We start from the raw sequence: 18285 nt of genomic DNA on the forward strand, positions 1-18285 counted from the left end.
TGGAAAGCTCATCTGTGCATGCCCCTTTTCCTGTATAAATAGATGCGGAAGTTGTATACTTACCCTGTGATGCAGTGTCGGCCATGATGACTGCTGGCATTTACGCATATGGTGTTGGCAATTCGGGAGTATCAGGGGCAAACGCAGGGCTTCTACGGTGATGGGTTTCATATATTATACACTTTTTGTGCGTATAATAACATAGAAACATTTCGTTTAAGGGCAGTTACCCACTTGGCCCATCTAGACTGTCCTTTTTTAACCTCTGGGTAACGGTGAACCTCGAACCCTATTTAACCCTTAGTTCTTCATAAGTATATTCAATATATTCACATCCCAAGCAAGTTTAAATTGCGCTACTGATTTATACCATTTCAGACCTAAAAGCATGGGTTCAACATGGGTAGGACCTGGGACACAGAAGCACTGGTTGAAGCTGCAGCTACCCCTTTCACACATGGGCATATCTCCCAACTTTATTGAGATGGGTAGTGGCGCACTCCTGGAAAGGGGGCATGACATAGCCAGAAGGGGTGTGGATCATATTGTCTACAGCAACTATGTCGACATGGGTCAAGGTCGACATGCGTCTAGGTCAACATGTCATTAGGTCAACACAAGCATTAGGTCGACATGGGCAAGGTCGACAGTCAAAAGGTTTTTCACTGTTTTTTTTTTACCCAAATGTCGACATGGACAGGTTAAAGTGCACCGCTGAGCTCGTCATTGCTTCAAGCACAATACCTCGCTTTGCGTTGATGACCCTCCCATGAGCCACGCCTCCCACTGACATCATTATGGGGGCATGACCAGCGCTCAGCTGCTGGCCATGCTCCCTGTCTCTCCGCGAATAGATTCTGTGCGCATGCTAAGCGGAACAAAAAGTGACAAGTGCCCCCCCGCACCATTGCGAGACAAATCTGCCCGCAGGTCAGACAGCAGGTGGCCCGCCGGTTGGACATTCACAAAAAATTGGTTACTGTCCCACGAACATGGTGACAGTTGGGCGGTATACATGGGTGATGACCCAGGTTATTACGCTGTAAACCAGACCTGGATCTTCCAGTGATCCGGGGCTGTCAGAATTCAGGTAGCACTTGGAGATGATCTTTAGCGACGCATATATTTTAGGCATTACGCCGGTCATCACCTTTCAGTCATCTATTGGGGCATGCACACTGAATTTTGATGGTATTCAACAATCAATGTTTTCTTTCAATGTTGTTTTTATCATTCGATGGCAGCATTCTTATGTTTGCTGCTATCAAATGGTAATAAATCAATGGCGTTGCGTTGGTTTCCTTACTTTTATAGACAGGGAGCTGCGCCACCCCTGGCTTCTTGTTGGCTGCTGTTCTCTGCATCAGGGGAGCCTCATAGATGTAACTTCTCTGGTGCCTTCTCTCTTCCAGGTTGCTTGCTCTGATTGGCTCTGCGAGACAGCGATAACCAATAAAAGCACAGCAGAATCCATCACGTATTTCACAAGCCATTGCCCAGGGTGGGTTTTCACTCTGGCTCTCTGATCACAGCGCTCTGATCGCTGCAAAATTGCATAGCAGCGATCAGGTCTGAATAATCCCCTCAATTACAGCGCTATACCTCCCACCTGTCCCGTTTTTTGGGGATGATCCCGCATCCTGCCCGGGGCCGGCGTTGTCCCGTGGTAGGGGGGGGGCAGTTGGGAGTCCCCTGTCATCCGTGAAAAGACGCTGTGCATATGCGCACCAGTGGCGTAGCTACGTTTTGGGTGCCCCCCCGCCGTTAGGGGGGGGAGCGCCCCCCCGTCGCCGCCCCGCCAAGCACCCCTACCCTGCCGCCGCATGCAAACCCCCCCTCAATCCCCCACAGCCTTACCTATCGCGCTGGTCCCGGCGGCTCCGTTCTTCTGCTGAGGACCACCAGAAAATGGCCGCCCCCATACAGCAGACAGTTTCAGAGAACAGTGTGCTATATGGGGGCGGCCATTTTGTGGTGGTCCTCAGCAGAAGAACGGAGCCGCCGGGACCAGCGCGATAGGTAAGTCTGCGGGGGATTGAGGGGGGGTTTAACTATAGCACCACAGCCCCCGGCGCCCCCACATGCACTGCGCCCCCCCGTGGTGGCGGGGGCTGCGGTGCTATAGTTACGCCGCTGATGCGCACAGCATCTATTGTGCAGCCTGAGGGGCTGGGGGCATAGCCAGCAGCTCAGATAGGCGATAACCATTCCCCCACAGTGGCAAAAAAACGGGACGTGGCCTTGCAGGAATAGGCCACGCCCCCACAATTTCAGGCATGCCGCTTCAGGCCTGGCCAAAGTTGGAAGGTATGCAGTGGGGATTCGCACTAGGTAGTGAGGGGAAAATATAGTTCAAATATTTTATTAAAAAGTTATTATCATGTGCAAGTAAGATACTCCTAAAGAAAAATATATATGTATGCCTTAAATAGCCTGCAAATGTATGGTTAGAAAATGTATGCCTATCAGGTTGTGGTAATAAAAATGACCATCATATTTCCTTAATCCCGATCGGTATTTATTGTATCATTCAATATGAGTTGGTGATAAGGATGTAATCATGGGTCACATATAACATTATACATTAACAACAATTTCTGGTACTTGTGTAATATCTGGGCTCCCGTGTTTCTTATGAGACCGCTGCCCTCGCCACGCTTCGGGCACGGTGGCTCGCTGCGTTCGCCACACTATATAAAATCAACTCCATGCGTAGTTGGATAGTAGGGGTATGAAAAAACGGGGTGCATTTAACATGGGAGCCCAGATAATACATAAGTACCCAATTTCTAATCAAGAATTTTATAAATTACTTTTAACTTTCTACAGCACAAATGGGTTTCAGTCCATCTTTGCACCCGCCTTCTAGGCAAGATGGTGGCTGCGTTAAAGGCAATTCGGTTTCGCTCCCGCCCTTTCCAACTGGGTCTGTCTCCAAAGGCTCAACTATCTCTGATTTGGTGGCTCACATCAGCGAATTTCCTCCAGGGGAAGCGCTTCGGCATCTGGGACTTGACCCTTCTTACCCCGGTCTCCGTGGTTGGGCAATGGTTACGTTGGACTGTCATTTTCAAGGTTGGTGGACAACTCAAGAGGCTCTTCTCTCCATCAATGTACTCAAGCTTAGAGCGGTGTTCTATGCACTGGTATAAGCTATCAGAGTGCAGTCCGACAATGCCACAGCAGTGGCCAAGCAAGGAGGCACACGCGCCCATGAAAGAGGCAAGTCGGATTCTAATCTGGGTACAAACCCACGCCGAGGTGTTTTCAGAGGTCTTCATACCAGGCGTAGAGAACTGGGAGGCCGACTACCTCAGTCGGCAGGACGTCCACCAGGAAGAGTAGGGTCTTCATCTTTAGCCGTTTCAGAGGCTGGTGAGGCGTTGGGGGTGTCCTCAGATCAACATGATGGCATCTTGACACAATCATCAACTACCTCTTTACTGTGCTCGCACAACAGATAAAGTGGAGCATTGATGGAAGGGGTTATGATGGAGGGTATGTAGGTGGGGAGACCAGGAGTGGAGCATTGATGGAAGGGGTCATGATGGAGGGTCTGTAAGAGGGAAGACCAGGAGCAGAGCAATGTTGGTGGGTATGGAATTGACCTTTCAGCTCAGCACCCTATTAGCCCCTTGGTGTTACCAATTCATCTATCTCTTCCCTCCATTCGAGCTGTTGCCTTGGATTCTCCAGCGCATACGCAAGGAGAGGGTGACAGTTCTGCTCATAGCGCCAGATTGGCCATACACCAACCTTATGTCTCTTCTGATAGACAAGCCATGACCTCTACCGATGCAGGACAACCCGCTGTCTCAATGCCCCTTTGTTTATACGGACGTAGGGCATCTTCATTTGATGGCGTAGTTGTTGAGAGGTCCATCTTAAGGAAAGCTGGGATTCCAGCTTTCTGTGGTGATACCTACCATGATGAGCACCAGGAAACCAGTTACTTCCGCCCATTACCATCGTATATGGAGGGTGTATGTTTCCTGGTGTGAGTCATCAGGTCTCTCCATCTACTTAAGGTAGCTCATCTCCTTTTCTTGCAGAAGGGTCTCTCCACGGGTTTACACCTTGGGTCTCTGAAAGTGCAGGAATCTGCCCATTTAGGTTTCTTCCAACAGAGACTGGCATTGTTATTCCAGGTACAAACCTTCTTCCAGGAGGTGTTGAGGATTCAATCACCCTTCCATGCTCTTACGGCTCAGTGGGATTTGGATCTTGTTCTCAATTTCCTCCAATCTGGTCTGTTTGAACCTCTAGAATCTGTGGACATAAAATATCTCACATGGAAGTGTTACCGGTCGCATTCGCGTCCGCCTAACGAGTGTCGGACCTCAGTGCCTTATCTTGTAGTCTTTCTTAGTTGGTATTTCATGAGGACTGAGCAGAGCTTCGGACCAGTCTGTCTTTCCTCCCTAATGTTGTGACAGCTTTACATATCAAATCAACCGATTGTGGTTTTGGCTTTTCACGAGGAAGACCCTTACTCCAAGCTGCTGGATGTGGTGTGGGCACTCCGCATTTATGTGGGCAGAATGGCGGCTGTCTGCAAGTCAGATGTTTTGTTTATCCTTTATGATGCTGCTAAGTCTGTTTGGCTGGCTTCCAAGCAGACTTTGGCTCTGTGGATTCGCCAGACCATACACCAGGCTTATGTGGTGGCCTCCCTGCCTCATCTTCTCCATTTCCACACATTTCATTTGCTCTCTGGGACCCTTTTTAGGCGGCTGCTCGTGGGGTGTCCATTCAGCAGCTTTGCTGTGCTACTTGGTCAAGTCAGAAGATTTTTGTTCACTTTGACACCTTTGCAGCCTCTACTTCCCAGTTTGGTCGCTCGGTATTACGGGGATCCCAGCACTCCAGTGCCACCTAGTGGAGAAAACAAGATTTTGTACTTACGTTAAATCTTTTTCTCCAAATCCACAGGTGGCACTGGACATGCTCCCGTATCTGTTCTTCAAATTGTCCTTGGTAACCTTCAGTTATTGGAAGTTTCCTGCCAGGGATGATTCCTACTGTGTGTTTGGAACTCCCTTGTTTGTGTGGTTTCATTACTTATTTGTTCCCACTATTTTCACTACTTTTCTGTTGTTGTTGTGTGATGTTAACCTCCTCTAGGAAGTATGTTTTCTTCCAGCTCCCTAGGGTGGAGGGTTGAGAAGAGCTAGCCACACTGTTAATTTTTTAAAGTGCCCATGCTCGTTGTGGTCGCTTTCTATTCCCCACTGTGAACTCGGAGAAAAGGGTTTAAGTACAAAACATATACACATATAAGTGAGTGGAAGAGCGGCGTTCAGACGTCTGGAAAAAATTGTAGACCACAACGGTGTCACATCAATGTTTCGAGATTTATACTCCTCATCAGGATGATGATGAGAATAAATCTCGAAAAGTTGATGTGACACCGTTGTGGTCTACAATTATTTCCAGACGTCTGAGTGCTTCCCTTCCACTCACTTGTACATTGCTGCCCCTGAATAGGTGTCAGATTGGGAAGGCACCAGGTGCACTTACTGGATTACAGAGCGATCGAGTGCCAGCATTCTTCATATATATATATATATATATATATATATATATATATATATATATATATATATATATATATATATATATATATATATATATATAATTAAAGTGCTTGTAGTGCCTTGTGGTGTACAAAAGGGTGCACTGCTGCCACCATGTGGTTAAATTATCTAGAAATGCTGAGTGAGTTAAAACACAGATGGGTAGATTATAATAGTAACGTTATTTATATAGCACTTTTCGCCTAATTTGACTCAGAATCCTTGCATTAGCCTTTTACTGCACAAAATACAAAACAAAGTTAACAAGAGATATTAGTGAAATGCTTGGGTGAACAGGAAAGTCTTGAGTCTATTTTTGAATGTTTCCAGAGTGGAAGCTTCTCAAGCTGAGCGGTAAAGTTGGAGCCACAGCTCTAAAAGCTCAACCCCCAGATGAATTTCAGGGAAATTCTGGGTACTGTTTGTAGTCCATCAACCGATCGCACTAATCGAGTGGGTCAATAAGGGATCAGGCGCTGCTTCAGGTACCTTGGGCCCTGGTCATGTAGAGCTTTGAAAGTCAGTAAGCCAATCTTGAAAATTATAGGCAGCCAGTGAAGGGAGTACAGAATGGGTGTTATGTGGCTGGAATGGGTCTGGTTGGTTAATAGCCTGGCAGCTGTATTTTGTACCATCTGCAAGTGGTGCAATTATTTTGCTGGGAGCCCAAGATAGAGAGCATTGCAGTAGTCAAGGCGCAATGATACAAATGCATGTATGACTTTAGGCAGGTCTTCTGAGGGAATTAAGTGCTTGATTCTGGCTATATTCCTTAGATGATAGAATGAGGATTTAATTGTGGCTGATACCTGATGATTAAGTGTCAGGCCACTATCCAGGACAACACCAAGATTCTGCACATGTTCTGTATTTTGAAGTTCTGCACCCCCAAGCGTAAATTCTGTTGGTTGGCTCTTCTGCAGTCTTGCCCTGTGACCTACCATAAGCACCTCTGTTTTATCAGGGTTCAGTCGCAGCCAACTGGCACTCATCCACTCCTAGAGCTCAGCTAGTTGCCATTTAGGGTTATTATTGTGTTATCAGTGCCTGGAGCAAAGGACAGGTATAGTTGTGTATCATCTGCATAGCAGTGGTAGACTGGGCCATGAGATCTGATTATTGCACCCAGTGGTAGCATGTAAACGGCAAAAAGGATGGGAGATTATATGGAACCCTACGGGACACCACATGGAAGTGGCACTGGTGATGATGAATACACTCCAGATGAAACTCTCTGCGACCGACCAGTAGGAAATTATTTAAACCAGCTAAGAACTGCGCCATCCAACCCACAGAAGTCTTTCAGGCACTGAATTAGAATATCATGGTCCACGGTATCAAAAGCTGCTGAGAGATCCAGAAGGATTAAGATTGAGCAGTCACCACTGTCTCTTGCCATCAAAAGATCATTAAGCAAAATACCAGGGCTTTTTCAGTGCTGTGACTTCTCCTGAATCCTGACTGGAATGGATCATAAATATCATGGGCTGACAGGCGGGTTTCTAGCTCAGTTGCTACCACTTTCTCAATAACCTTTCCTGGTCTAACAATTACCTTTAGTGGCTCAGGAAAAATGCCTGTTTGCAGATAGCTTTGAACTATTTTTGCAAATACAGGGCCAATTATGTCCATACACCCTATTAGCAGCTTGGCTGAGGCAGGGTCCAGGTCACAGGTGTTGGGACGCAGCCTTCGGGTAATTTTTGCAATGTCTTTTACATCCATTGGGTCAAAGCTGTTCCAAGAAGTCAGGTGGGATTACATTCGCAGGCTTGGTAGTTTGAAGACACTGTGGGATTCCAGCCCAGATGGAAGATACTTTATCTGCAACGAATTTGCAACTTAAGTGGGAGAGGACTTCATCAGGCTGCAGGCATGCTAGTTTGCAAATCTCCACTGTACGGAAAAGCTAAACTGGCCCTATTGTTTGCTGCTCTGGGCTCATTTGACAGGAACTCGGTTTTCTTATGATTGTTGATTGATAGTCTCCAGTATGTTGCATTAGTTTTAACTTGTCCTCTACCATGTTCGACTTCCTCCACCGTCTTTCAAGTCTACGACCCCTTTTCTTGAGTTCACTAACACTGTTTGTCAAACAAAGGGTGTGGTGTACGGGGTCGTATACGGGGCTATAATATCCATTGCAGCGGTTAGATCCCTGTTATAGTAACAGACTAGGGAACAAGGATCTTCACAGGCCCCTATTTCTGCAGAGATTCAGGTTTGCTGCAAGAGCCTGGGGAGTCATACTCCTCCTTCAGCAATATCCGGTCAACTCCATGGGTAAGGTTTTATTTTGAGGGGTTGCAACTGAGAACCAAATTGAGTGGTATTCAGACCATGTGACTGGGTTTATTTTTAGGTCAGAGACTTCTAATCCAATTTGGAAGAGAAGATTAAGAGTGTGGCCACTTTCATGAGTAGCAAAAGTAATGACCTGTGTAAGGCCCAGAGGATTCACTGTACACAGGAGTTCTTGACCAAGACATGAGAGCTCATTGTCGACCCATGCGTTGAAATCACTAAGGATCAGCCATCTTTGGTGCTCCAGAACTAGTCCAGCAACAAGATCTGCAAATTCTTGTAGAAATAACTTTCCATCTCCATGGGGGGGCGGTATATGAGAAGCACTCTGAAACCTAATTCTGTAGAACTCTAGGCAGCAATGCACTCAAATGAGTAAGTTGTTTCCATTCCAACAATAAGTTTAAAAGCGTTTTTAAAGCAGATGTCCACTCCACCACCTAGATGTATGAAGCAGCGATAAGGGAGGAGAAGTGATAAAGTGCCTGGTACTCTATTACCAGCCAATCAGCCCCTAACTGACACTTTTAAACCCAGCCTGTAACTTAACAGTTATGAGCTGATTGACCGGTGATAAAGTACCAGCCCCCCCCCCCCAAAAAAAAAATATATATATAGGGAAGACCTGATAGTGTTATATTGTTTTGTAAATAGTTTTAATAAACCACATAAAAAGTATAAAAATAGAGAAAATGGACTCTTACAATAAAAAAGACAATTAAAGCTTATCTGACTCATCAGTTTGTAGAGGGGGATCTTTAGGTGCCCAATGCGTTTCATTGTGGTCTCTGGGACTAATACATAGAAACATAGAATGTGACGGCAGATAAGAACCACTTGGCCCATCTAGTCTGCCCCTTTTTTAAACATGTTACTTCAAACTATATTTGATCCTTATTTCTTTGTAAGGATATTAATATGCCTATCCCAAGCGTGTTTAAATTTCTCTACTGTATTTGCGTCTACCACCTCTGATGGTAGGCTATTCCACTTATCTACTACTCTTTCTGTGAAGTAATTCTTCCTCACATTTCCCCTGAATCTTCCTCCCTCTAGTTTTAGTGCATGTCCTCGTGTTCTGTTGCTCCTCTTCCTGTGAAGAATGTCTCCCACCTGTACCTTGTTAAAACCCTTGCTATATGTGAAACTTTCTATCATGTCCCCCCTTTCCCTTCTCTGCTCTAAACTATACATATTAAGATCTTTTAGTCTTTCCTGGTACGTTTTGTGATGTAGGCCATGCACCATTTTAGTTGCCCTTCTTTGTACAGTCTCTAATGTATTTATATCCTTCTGGAGATATGGCCTCCAGAACTGAACACAATACTCTAGGTGAGGTCGTACCAATGACCTATACAGTGGCATTATTACTTCTTTCTTTCTACTGCTGATTCCTTCTTCAGGTATTAATATTTGGGTGGCCATGCATCCATACACCTATTTATAGGTGTAGGTCTATAATTAATTCCAGGTGATTTCCGTGATATCAGCATCCCTTTGCGCTTATTGCACATGCGCAGGATGTGGAGGATCCCGCAAGACCTGAAGACCATAGTTATGATATGTGGGAGCCCTAGTTATGATATGTGGGAGCCCTAGTTATGATATGTGGGAGGCTAGTTGTTTATACTCTTTTTGAGTGCCGGCACGTTTATATACACATACACTGTGGATGATGTGTATGTTGCTCATCTTTCACCCTTCTGTCCAGTTTATTCACAATTAGATGGAGGTGATGCCGCTCCACAGACTGTGCTAGCCCCCATTCCATGATTTGAAGCCTACTGTATTATTTTCCTTGGAGGAAGTTCTGACAAAGCCTAGAGGTATGTTTACGGTCATTATCCTGCTATAGGATGAACCTTTTATCAATTAAACCTGTAGTCCTCAAGGCAATGTCCAGGCTTAGGCACAAGCGACTTCATTTGTAACTCAGTCAGCTTGATTATACTATCTGGGACTAAGCAGGGATAGCCAGAAAACATGGACTGTTGGTGCGCCTTAAAGACCACTGAAATAGACCACAGGGCATTGAATCTCCTTGTGTTTTTTGTAATGCCAGCATCAGTATTTTGAATGATGAACACCTGCCCTATCCTTGGGGTAGCCAACTATAGTCCTCGAGAGCTACCAACAATATTTTCCAGATCTCCTCACGGAATTACAAGTGAAGTAATTAGCTTTTACAATGTGTCAGTCAGTAATGAGTGCCCCTTTGCAGAATCTAGGTTGTCTGGAAAATGTGAACTGTTGGTAGTTCTCGAGGAATGGAGTTGGCTACCACTGCCCTATAATAACCTCGTACCGTCGGAGAATGTGTTTATATCCCATTTATCCGAAGGCCACACAGACAATGCCTTGATGAAACCTGTTGTGCTTGGCCATTGCAGCCTAATCTCAGAGCAGTACAAATCCCTACCAGGGTCCTGTGTGGAGTTTGTATGTTATTTCTGTACGAGTTTCCTCTGGGTGCTCCAGGTTACACACATACTGGTAGGTTAGTTGGCTGCTGACAAAATTATCCCTTGTGTGTGCTGGGGAATTAGACTAAGCTCCAAAAGGGACTCATGATAGACCGATACTCTCGGAGAATAAAAGTGATGATGTATTTCCTTGCCCACAGCATTAACCCCGCCTCTTCCGGTTCATCGCCTGCTGGTTGTGACCACCAGAACACTGCATTGCCTCCCATTACATAACAGCAGACGGGTTTGCATTGGAAATCGTTTATTTTGCAAAAGAACATCATGAAATAAAAACGCCATGCTCACAGTATCGGATACGCCGCCACTGTAGACGTAAAGTGCTGATAAATACTATGGACCCTGCATCTTTCATATAGGTATCAGATCCTATGGGGTGGAATATGTTACTAAGGCACCTAAATCCCTTCGTTCCTGGTGGAGATATTAACCCATTGGATGCTAGACCAGAACAAATATCAACAAGTCACCATTCCTTCCAGCAGAAATGGAACTGGCAGTGAAGGGGTTCTGTAGGATGAGGGGGGGGGGAGATACAAGACAGTGGCACAGACTTACAAAATATAGGTTTCTCCATATTTACACATCGGGAACCCTGCATGTGTGAGGTATTGTCAGCTAGGCGCACACACGCTAAAATATGGAATGTTTCCAGTTTGGCAACAAAGAACATTGGTAATCAAACACCTAGCACAGAAGAGAAAGGAAGGAGAGTGAGCTGAGGAGCCTACTCGGGATCTACGGTGAGGGTAGGCGGCTCCCCGGCGGAGAGGGCAGGCGGCAGCCAGGGGGTGGGGCCAAGCAGCTACCCAGGGCCAGGGGGTTACGGGAGAGGGAATAAGGGGTTCCGCACAAGGAGATGAACCCAGTATATGGAGAGAAGGGTCCAGGGACACAAACAGGACAGGCGGGTCTACTGGCACATGAGGACAGGCTGTATAATACCTAATACAGGAATAGAGTGAAACCCTATAGAAGTGATATGTTGGATGTTTGGATGAGTCTCTTCGTCAACAATGGGGGAGAAAGCAACAAGAATAAGAATATGGCAGCTAAAACTCAGAACAAAGTCTGTTAAGATGAATGGGGAGGTGCGGATTCTCTATGGGTCCCTAAGAAATGTGAAGCCAGCTTGCAGTTTCCTGGTGCTTGGTTATTGCTTTCTTGTATATGCTTTGGTTTGTGTCCCCAGCAGAGAGATACTTCTTCTGGGATGGCACACACGATGGTCCCGTGTTATACAAAACCTCAAGCGGGCACATAGAACACTGTACAAACAGGCCAGCGCCAGTAACAGCACTCAACCATATTACCGGTCTGGGAGAATATACAATGAGGAAAGTTGGGGGGATGTTCATCATGTACCCTAATAGCTTGGTTAGGTGTGACCCAGAATAGTTAAAAATAAATGCAATTTCCATAGACAACTGAAGACACACACATCACACTCACACACACACACACACCTCTCGCACCTCCCCACTTACGATAGATTTCATATAAAAAAAATTGCAGCAGATGATAAAATAAGAATAAGTTAAATAAATAAAATTAAATATAAAACCCAAGATCTAGATACCAGAGCCTGGAATGTATGTTAAGTACACAAGTCACCAGTGTGCCCTGACTCACACAGCTATACACAACACAAATTGGGACATCTATTACCCCCGGTAAGTGGGAGTACCGCAGAAACTAGACGCGTTCGATCATGTAGCCGGCGGCGATGTACTTCCCAGGGAACATAGTACAAGGGGCTCACCTCCTTCTGTAATACAAATAGCACTGATATCGCATGGCACAAACCTCATCAACATAAAGGGGGTCCCTCCTACCTAGAAAACCTAATCTTGGGATAACCCCCATTTCACATCACAGATATGCAATAAATGGACCTGCTCTACACAGCGTCTGGGGTTGCACTGAAAACACATAAGAGGAGCAGCAAGGAACTTGGGGTACAATAGTGCACTGAGATTATTAGTGGATAACAAACATGGGGGGCGGGGGGCACATGTCCCTCTGAGTCATATGGCTTCACGTTACCAAAAACATGTACTGTAGGTCCTCACTGTGTGCAAGCTCCGGATTGGCTTGGGAGTCCTGGCAGTCTAGGGACAAGGTTGGTAGGTGAGGATGCGGTCCCCCTCAAAAAGGGTAGAGATAGCTGGCGTGCACACCGACCCCATCCAGTGGTCAACCAGTATTACTACAACAGTGCGCAGTCACAGCACTGCTCTCCCAAGCACAAGGCACTGTCACACAGACGTAGAAGAGTGAGGAATGGGCATGCCATAGGGGTACCATGGCTGGTGATGATCTGCTCCTAAACCGTGTAAAGGATTCAGGTGCTGGTCACACAGGTCCTATTGGTGGTTCTGTGGAGTTTATATGGCAGTGCCATAGATTTGCACATTGCCCATCACCCCTCCTAGTCACTTTGTGGTACTGTCGGCCTCCAAGTGGGGCCTCTACCGATTAATTTCTGTCTCAACTTGGATTCCTGGGATGTTAAGGTTGAGGGATATAAAAGGACAAAGAGGGGATCACATGGTTCAGCTATTGCTGGAAACCATGTTGATAACTTGTTCCAACTTCTGCCGCAGCTTGTGTTTCCGGCAATAGGAATCCCGGTCCAAGGCAGTAAGGATCTAGGAGAGAAAAGCTTTATTTAGAGAGGAGAAAGAACAGCGGACATTACATATCACTAAACGTGCACTGACTGCAGAGCAAGAACAGACAGTGCGACAGAAAGGTGTTCTCTAGCTACTACTGCAACATCCTTCTCTCTGGGCTACCTCTCACCCGCCTCGCACCTCTCCAAACCATTCTTAACGCTGCTAGGCTAATCTTCCTCTCCCGCCGCTCTACCTCCGCCTCCCCCCTCTGTCTATCTCTTCACTGGCTCCCCCATTCCTTTCCGAGTTCTCTTTAAACTCCTCACCACCACATACAAGGCTCTCTCCTCCTCCACCGCTCCTTACCTCTCTTCACTGATCTCTATCCACACTCCCTCCCGTCCTCTTCGCTCCATCGCTGACCGCCGACTGACCTCTCACCTAATCACCTCCTCCCACTCCCGTGTCCAAGACTTCTCTCGCGCTGCCCCCCCTGCACTGGAACAACCTCCCGCCACCCATCAGGCTTTCTGATTCCCTTACCTCCTTCAAGCGCTCCCTCAAAACCCACTTTTTTCAACTAGCCTATCCCTCCCTCCTAACCTCTTTTGATCCTCCTATCCTGCCTCCGTTCCTACTTATCCTGTTGTTTTTCGTTCGTCCACCCACCTATTTTTAGTATGTTAACTCTTATGAGTAGGGTCCTCCTGCCTCATGTACTCACTCTACCTCTTTACCTCACCTGTGCTCCTGTCCTGTTCTTCCCTTCCTCTACTTCATCTTCAGTCTCCTCGACAATTTTGACACCTACTTCTGAACTGATGCTGATTTTATTTCTACCAGCTATACCCCTATTTATACTGTATTTTTCAACACACCCTGTACGTTACCTTGTCATTTGTTTTTTGTTTGCTATGTACGGCGCTGCGGACACTTTGCGGCGCGCCTTATAAATAAACGTACTACTACTACTACTACTACTCTAGCTGCGCTAGGCGCTACTGAGATCAACAACTCAGAACAATAGTAGATGATTTAAACAATAAAAATCTTTATGGAGGACGGCGGCCATCTTTTATTTTGTATCCCAAGCCGCTGGTTCATTTCCGGATATCTTCCAGCGGCCATTTCATTATAATGCTTTAATTCTCATTCACAGCCTCTATTCTATATATACTTAATTTCTGAATATTACGCATCAGCCATTTATATGGCACAGCCTCATTCCAAACATCAGGTGGAAGGACATCAGCCTTAATAAGCCTCCTAGTTCTGTCTAAGTGACCGGTCCGTTTTTATATTAAAATATTTAAATTGTTTAATACTTGGGTTAGGAGCTGTTAATCTCAGTAGCGCCTATATCCCCCCACTAGTCTGGTGTGATTAGGAAGTCTACTATTGCTTTCTATATGGGCTGCAACTGTGATTAACCCCTACCCCAGGACAGGGGCATGGTTTATTAATTGGTCCCTAGTGTAGTAATAATCAGCGCCTGGATAATGTTGCGATAACAGTGTGACAGACTGAGCTTGTTCATCTAAACCAGTGGGTCCCAACCGAAGTTATGTGTACCCCTGCAGGTACCCTGCAGACTGGTTGGGAAGATTTAAAAATAATACTGGTAAAGGAGGAAGAAGTCTCCCATTGTCATGGAGATGAACCCTGTTGCGTTCTGGTTCCGTCTCCAGTGTCATCACAGTCTTATGCTTTTGCCTGACCAGCAATCCACTGGGAGTTCCCCGCGGCTGCCCTCAGACATCAGCCCCGCACTGACGCAGGTGGAGGAAGGAGCTGCATTAGTCCTACAGGCGTTAGTGAAGACGGTACACAGCCAGACACAGAGGGTCCCAATTCCTGACCGCACGCTACTCCTAATATAAGGACGCACATACCGCTCCCTTCCGCTCAACTCATAAGTACTGTGGATATTTCAAATTGAGAGGAAGGGTACTCATAGATGACACCCTCATCAAGGGATACGGGAGAGAAAAAGGTTGGGAACCGCTGATCTAAACCACTACTGGTGAAGAAGTATCTGCCACACCCCCTCGCCCAGCCTCTCACCTCCTCCCGATATTTGTTCACATAGAAGAAGAGCTCACTGAGAGCACTGAGGGAGTTAAACTCATTTGCGTGTAAGCGTGACTGTTCAACCAGATAGGCATCCATGTCTTGGTCGCTGATGGCGGCCATCTTGTTAATGTCCCGGTAATATCTGTAAGGCAAAGGAAACGCATTTAGAGAAGCAATAGGTTATACTTAGCTGCAGGTCTTTTAAAAGCCTAACCAGGGTTAGCCATCACTGTACTAAACTGTCCCAGCGCTCACCGTTCTACCCAGGTCTTATAGTTCGGGATGTCCTTGGCATAAAGAAGCTTGTTGCTCGGAGAGTCCTTTCCAAGTCGATGTTCAGAGGTGGAACAAGAGTCCATGAAAGTCTGAGCCACCACAGACAGACACGCATCCGTGATGCTGTTTTTGTGGATGTCAAACACGAATTGCGGGTTCTTTATTACATTCACCCAGAAACGCAGTGGCAAGCTGAGAGCGATACAAGGAGACAGGGTGTCAAGAATTTTTTCCCTCTTTTAACAATAAAAAAACACAAATGAAAAAGATTTTCCGCCTTGTGTTTTTTTTCCTTTTCTTTACCAATTGCTTTTCCAGGTGTGCCGGACATCTGGGTCAGATATCTGCCTCCGATCCGCCTGCTCGTCTAAGAAGTCGAACATGTATTTGATGGCAAGGGGAAGGGCGCTGCCTCGATGTGCTGTGCTGAACACGGTCTCAAACAGGTCATCCACAAACTTCTGCAAAGTGCCCTGTATGTAGCAGCAAAGTACAAAGACATCAAGCTCATTTTCCAGGTAATCACACGCATCTCTACTTATTGGTCTCCAGCTGCCCTGACTCTCACCTTTGTGGCCAATAACCTGGTCAGGTAGATCTCCGATACCATTTTGCTGCCGCGGTCACCCTCCTTATGGTCGGTGTGGTCATGATTCTTCACCAGATGCCAGAGTTTGGTGCCAGTTTCCTGGTCAGGAGTGATCATCGGAGCTCGGGAGCGCAAGCTGTCTGGGCTACTAGACGTGCGGAGGAGGCTCTCTGGCGAAAGAGAAAGAACATCATACTGTGAGAGAAGCTGGACAATGATGTGCGGGACAAGACCAAGACAAGGCATCTAGGGACACAAGAGAGGAAGGGCTGGTGCTGACCCCAATCCAATATCACTTACCATACCGACTGAGGGAACGTGTGAATGTGAAGGAGTTGGTGATGTTGTAAGCGGACACCTGCTTTGGAATCAGAGCCACAGTGGAGCCGTCTATAACCTACAGTAAGGGACGAGGTACAGACAAATGGAAATGAGAAAAGAAAAAGTGGTTGGGTAGGAAATGAAAAAGTAGGGACTAAGATATGCACCTGGTAATGCGCCAGCGTGTTCAGTCTCTTCCAGTCGCATTCAATTTTAGTGGTGACGTCCTCATCCTGAAGGACAATGCGGGTGATACGTCCCTGACGCCATTCTGGGAAAAAAAAAAAAAAGAATGCATTTTTATACTCGCGTTAATTCCATTACTCCTAATCTGTCTGGGGGATGCGGTCAATATGCCGGCGGTCGAAATCCCGACCGCCGCAATGCCAGCAGAATAAAATAGTGTGCCGAGCGTAGCGAGGCACCGGACCCGCTGCGTGGCGAGCGCAGCAAGCCTGCAAGGGGGGGCCATCCACGGTCCCCCTTGTCGGGAATTGCGGTGGTCGGGATTCTGGCGTTGGTATTTCGACTGCCGGCATATCATACCAGACCCCTGTCTGGAACCTTACCCTCTATATAACACCAGATACTCTGTAATACCTGTAACACGGAGTAGCTGCCGTCACACAGCTTACCCTCTATATAACATATATACAGGAGCACACTGCGCTAAAAAAGAACATGTATTTGTAATTCTAAATCATGAAAATGGGAAAAATCATAAATACATAAATCATATAAAAAGGCAAAAAAAAGCAAAGTGAAGTTTGCGGTTCCGGCCTGGTTAGCACTTCCGGTCTTGCCCTATCTGGATCCGCCCATAGGAAAGTCACTGCTGTCCAAAGAGATACTGGTACCAGGAAAGATAACTAACGCGTTTCTCCACCTATTCTAAATATTCTCTGAAGAAGCCGCTGAACCCCTACAGGTGGAGAAATGAGTTAGTATTCTACTCCTTCCTGGTACCAGTATCGCTGTGGACAGCAGTGACTTTCCTATGGGCAGATCCATGGATCCTTGGGAACCTAAAGTTTCTTATGTAGTTTAAGCAAAGGATCCTTCTAGATATTTGAGGTCTGCGCTTCCTTGTAAGTGTCAGAAGCAGTTTATTCACTTTCCTGGATTTTTCAAACATCTGCCAATACAGGGAGATGCAGGATCCATCAGCACCCTCCTTGTGAGGAACCTACGGAAGAACAATCTCCAGAAGTCTGGAGTCTGCATTGACCAGATCCCATCCATAGAAGCAGACACCTTGGAAAGGCTCTTGCCAATTTCACAGGCTCATAATGACTCAAATAAAGGGTCAGATATGACTATCTACCTGTCTTGTATGTTCTGCAATGGCTTGCCACACAAATCTGCTCCAAAGCCAGTTTGACGTAGCCAAAACTCCAAAAGGGCCCAGGCCTCAGGCTGTTTAGTTGCAGCCTCCAGCGTTCCATCAGATACCTGTTCTGTCTGTGAGTCAGTATGCAATCATTTAGGTAGTGCTCAGACACATTGGGCCTTATTCAAGTTCACTCTTTCTGACAAAATCCTTCTTAGATGGACAAAACCATGCGCACTGCAGGTGGGGCAGATGTTACTTGTGCAGAGAGAATTAGATTTGGGTGGGGTTTTACTTCAAAGTGAGATCTATATTGCAGTGTAAAAATAAAGCAGTCAGTATTTTCCCTGCACAGAAACAAAATAACTCACCCATATCTAATTATCTCTGCACATGTTACATCTGGCCCCTGCAGTGCACATGGTTTTGCCCATCTAAGAAGGTTTTTGTCAGAAAGAGTGAACTAGGTAAGGCCCACAGTCAGGAAGACCATGACCCTCCAGCACGTATGATAAACGTATGTACTGACCCAAATTGTCGTTTCGAGGAAATCGGAAGGACAAATCCGGTAGTTAGGGGTGTATGCCCATGGGTTGTGCAGCCAATCAAAAGGAATCATGTACAATGCCATGCTAAAAGATTTTTTAGAGGGGGAGGGAAGGGCAGAGAGCCATGCTGCTGTCCCTTGCATCATCATATGTGTATCCAGCCTAAG

General features: G+C 46.3%; 1 protein-coding gene across 1 annotated transcript in view; it reads right to left on the bottom strand.

The window, feature by feature from the left end:
* Nucleotides 1-10580: 10580 nt before the first annotated feature.
* Nucleotides 10581-18285, bottom strand: part of PLXNA3 (plexin A3) — an 83265-nt gene continuing 75560 nt past the window's right edge. Inside the window, exons 26-32 of the mRNA XM_083161065.1 lie at nt 16408-16511; nt 16220-16316; nt 15899-16089; nt 15634-15803; nt 15310-15522; nt 15046-15196; nt 10581-13014 (exon numbers count right to left, since the gene is read on the bottom strand). Of these exons, the coding sequence (XP_083017191.1) occupies nt 12919-13014; nt 15046-15196; nt 15310-15522; nt 15634-15803; nt 15899-16089; nt 16220-16316; nt 16408-16511 (1022 nt within the window). The 3' untranslated portion in view covers nt 10581-12918. The remainder of the gene's footprint in view (nt 13015-15045; nt 15197-15309; nt 15523-15633; nt 15804-15898; nt 16090-16219; nt 16317-16407; nt 16512-18285) is intronic.

The sequence above is a fragment of the Crinia signifera genome, chromosome 9 (assembly GCF_055691185.1).
Source record: "Crinia signifera chromosome 9, ASM5569118v1, whole genome shotgun sequence".
NCBI classification, from domain to species: Eukaryota; Metazoa; Chordata; class Amphibia; order Anura; family Myobatrachidae; genus Crinia; species Crinia signifera.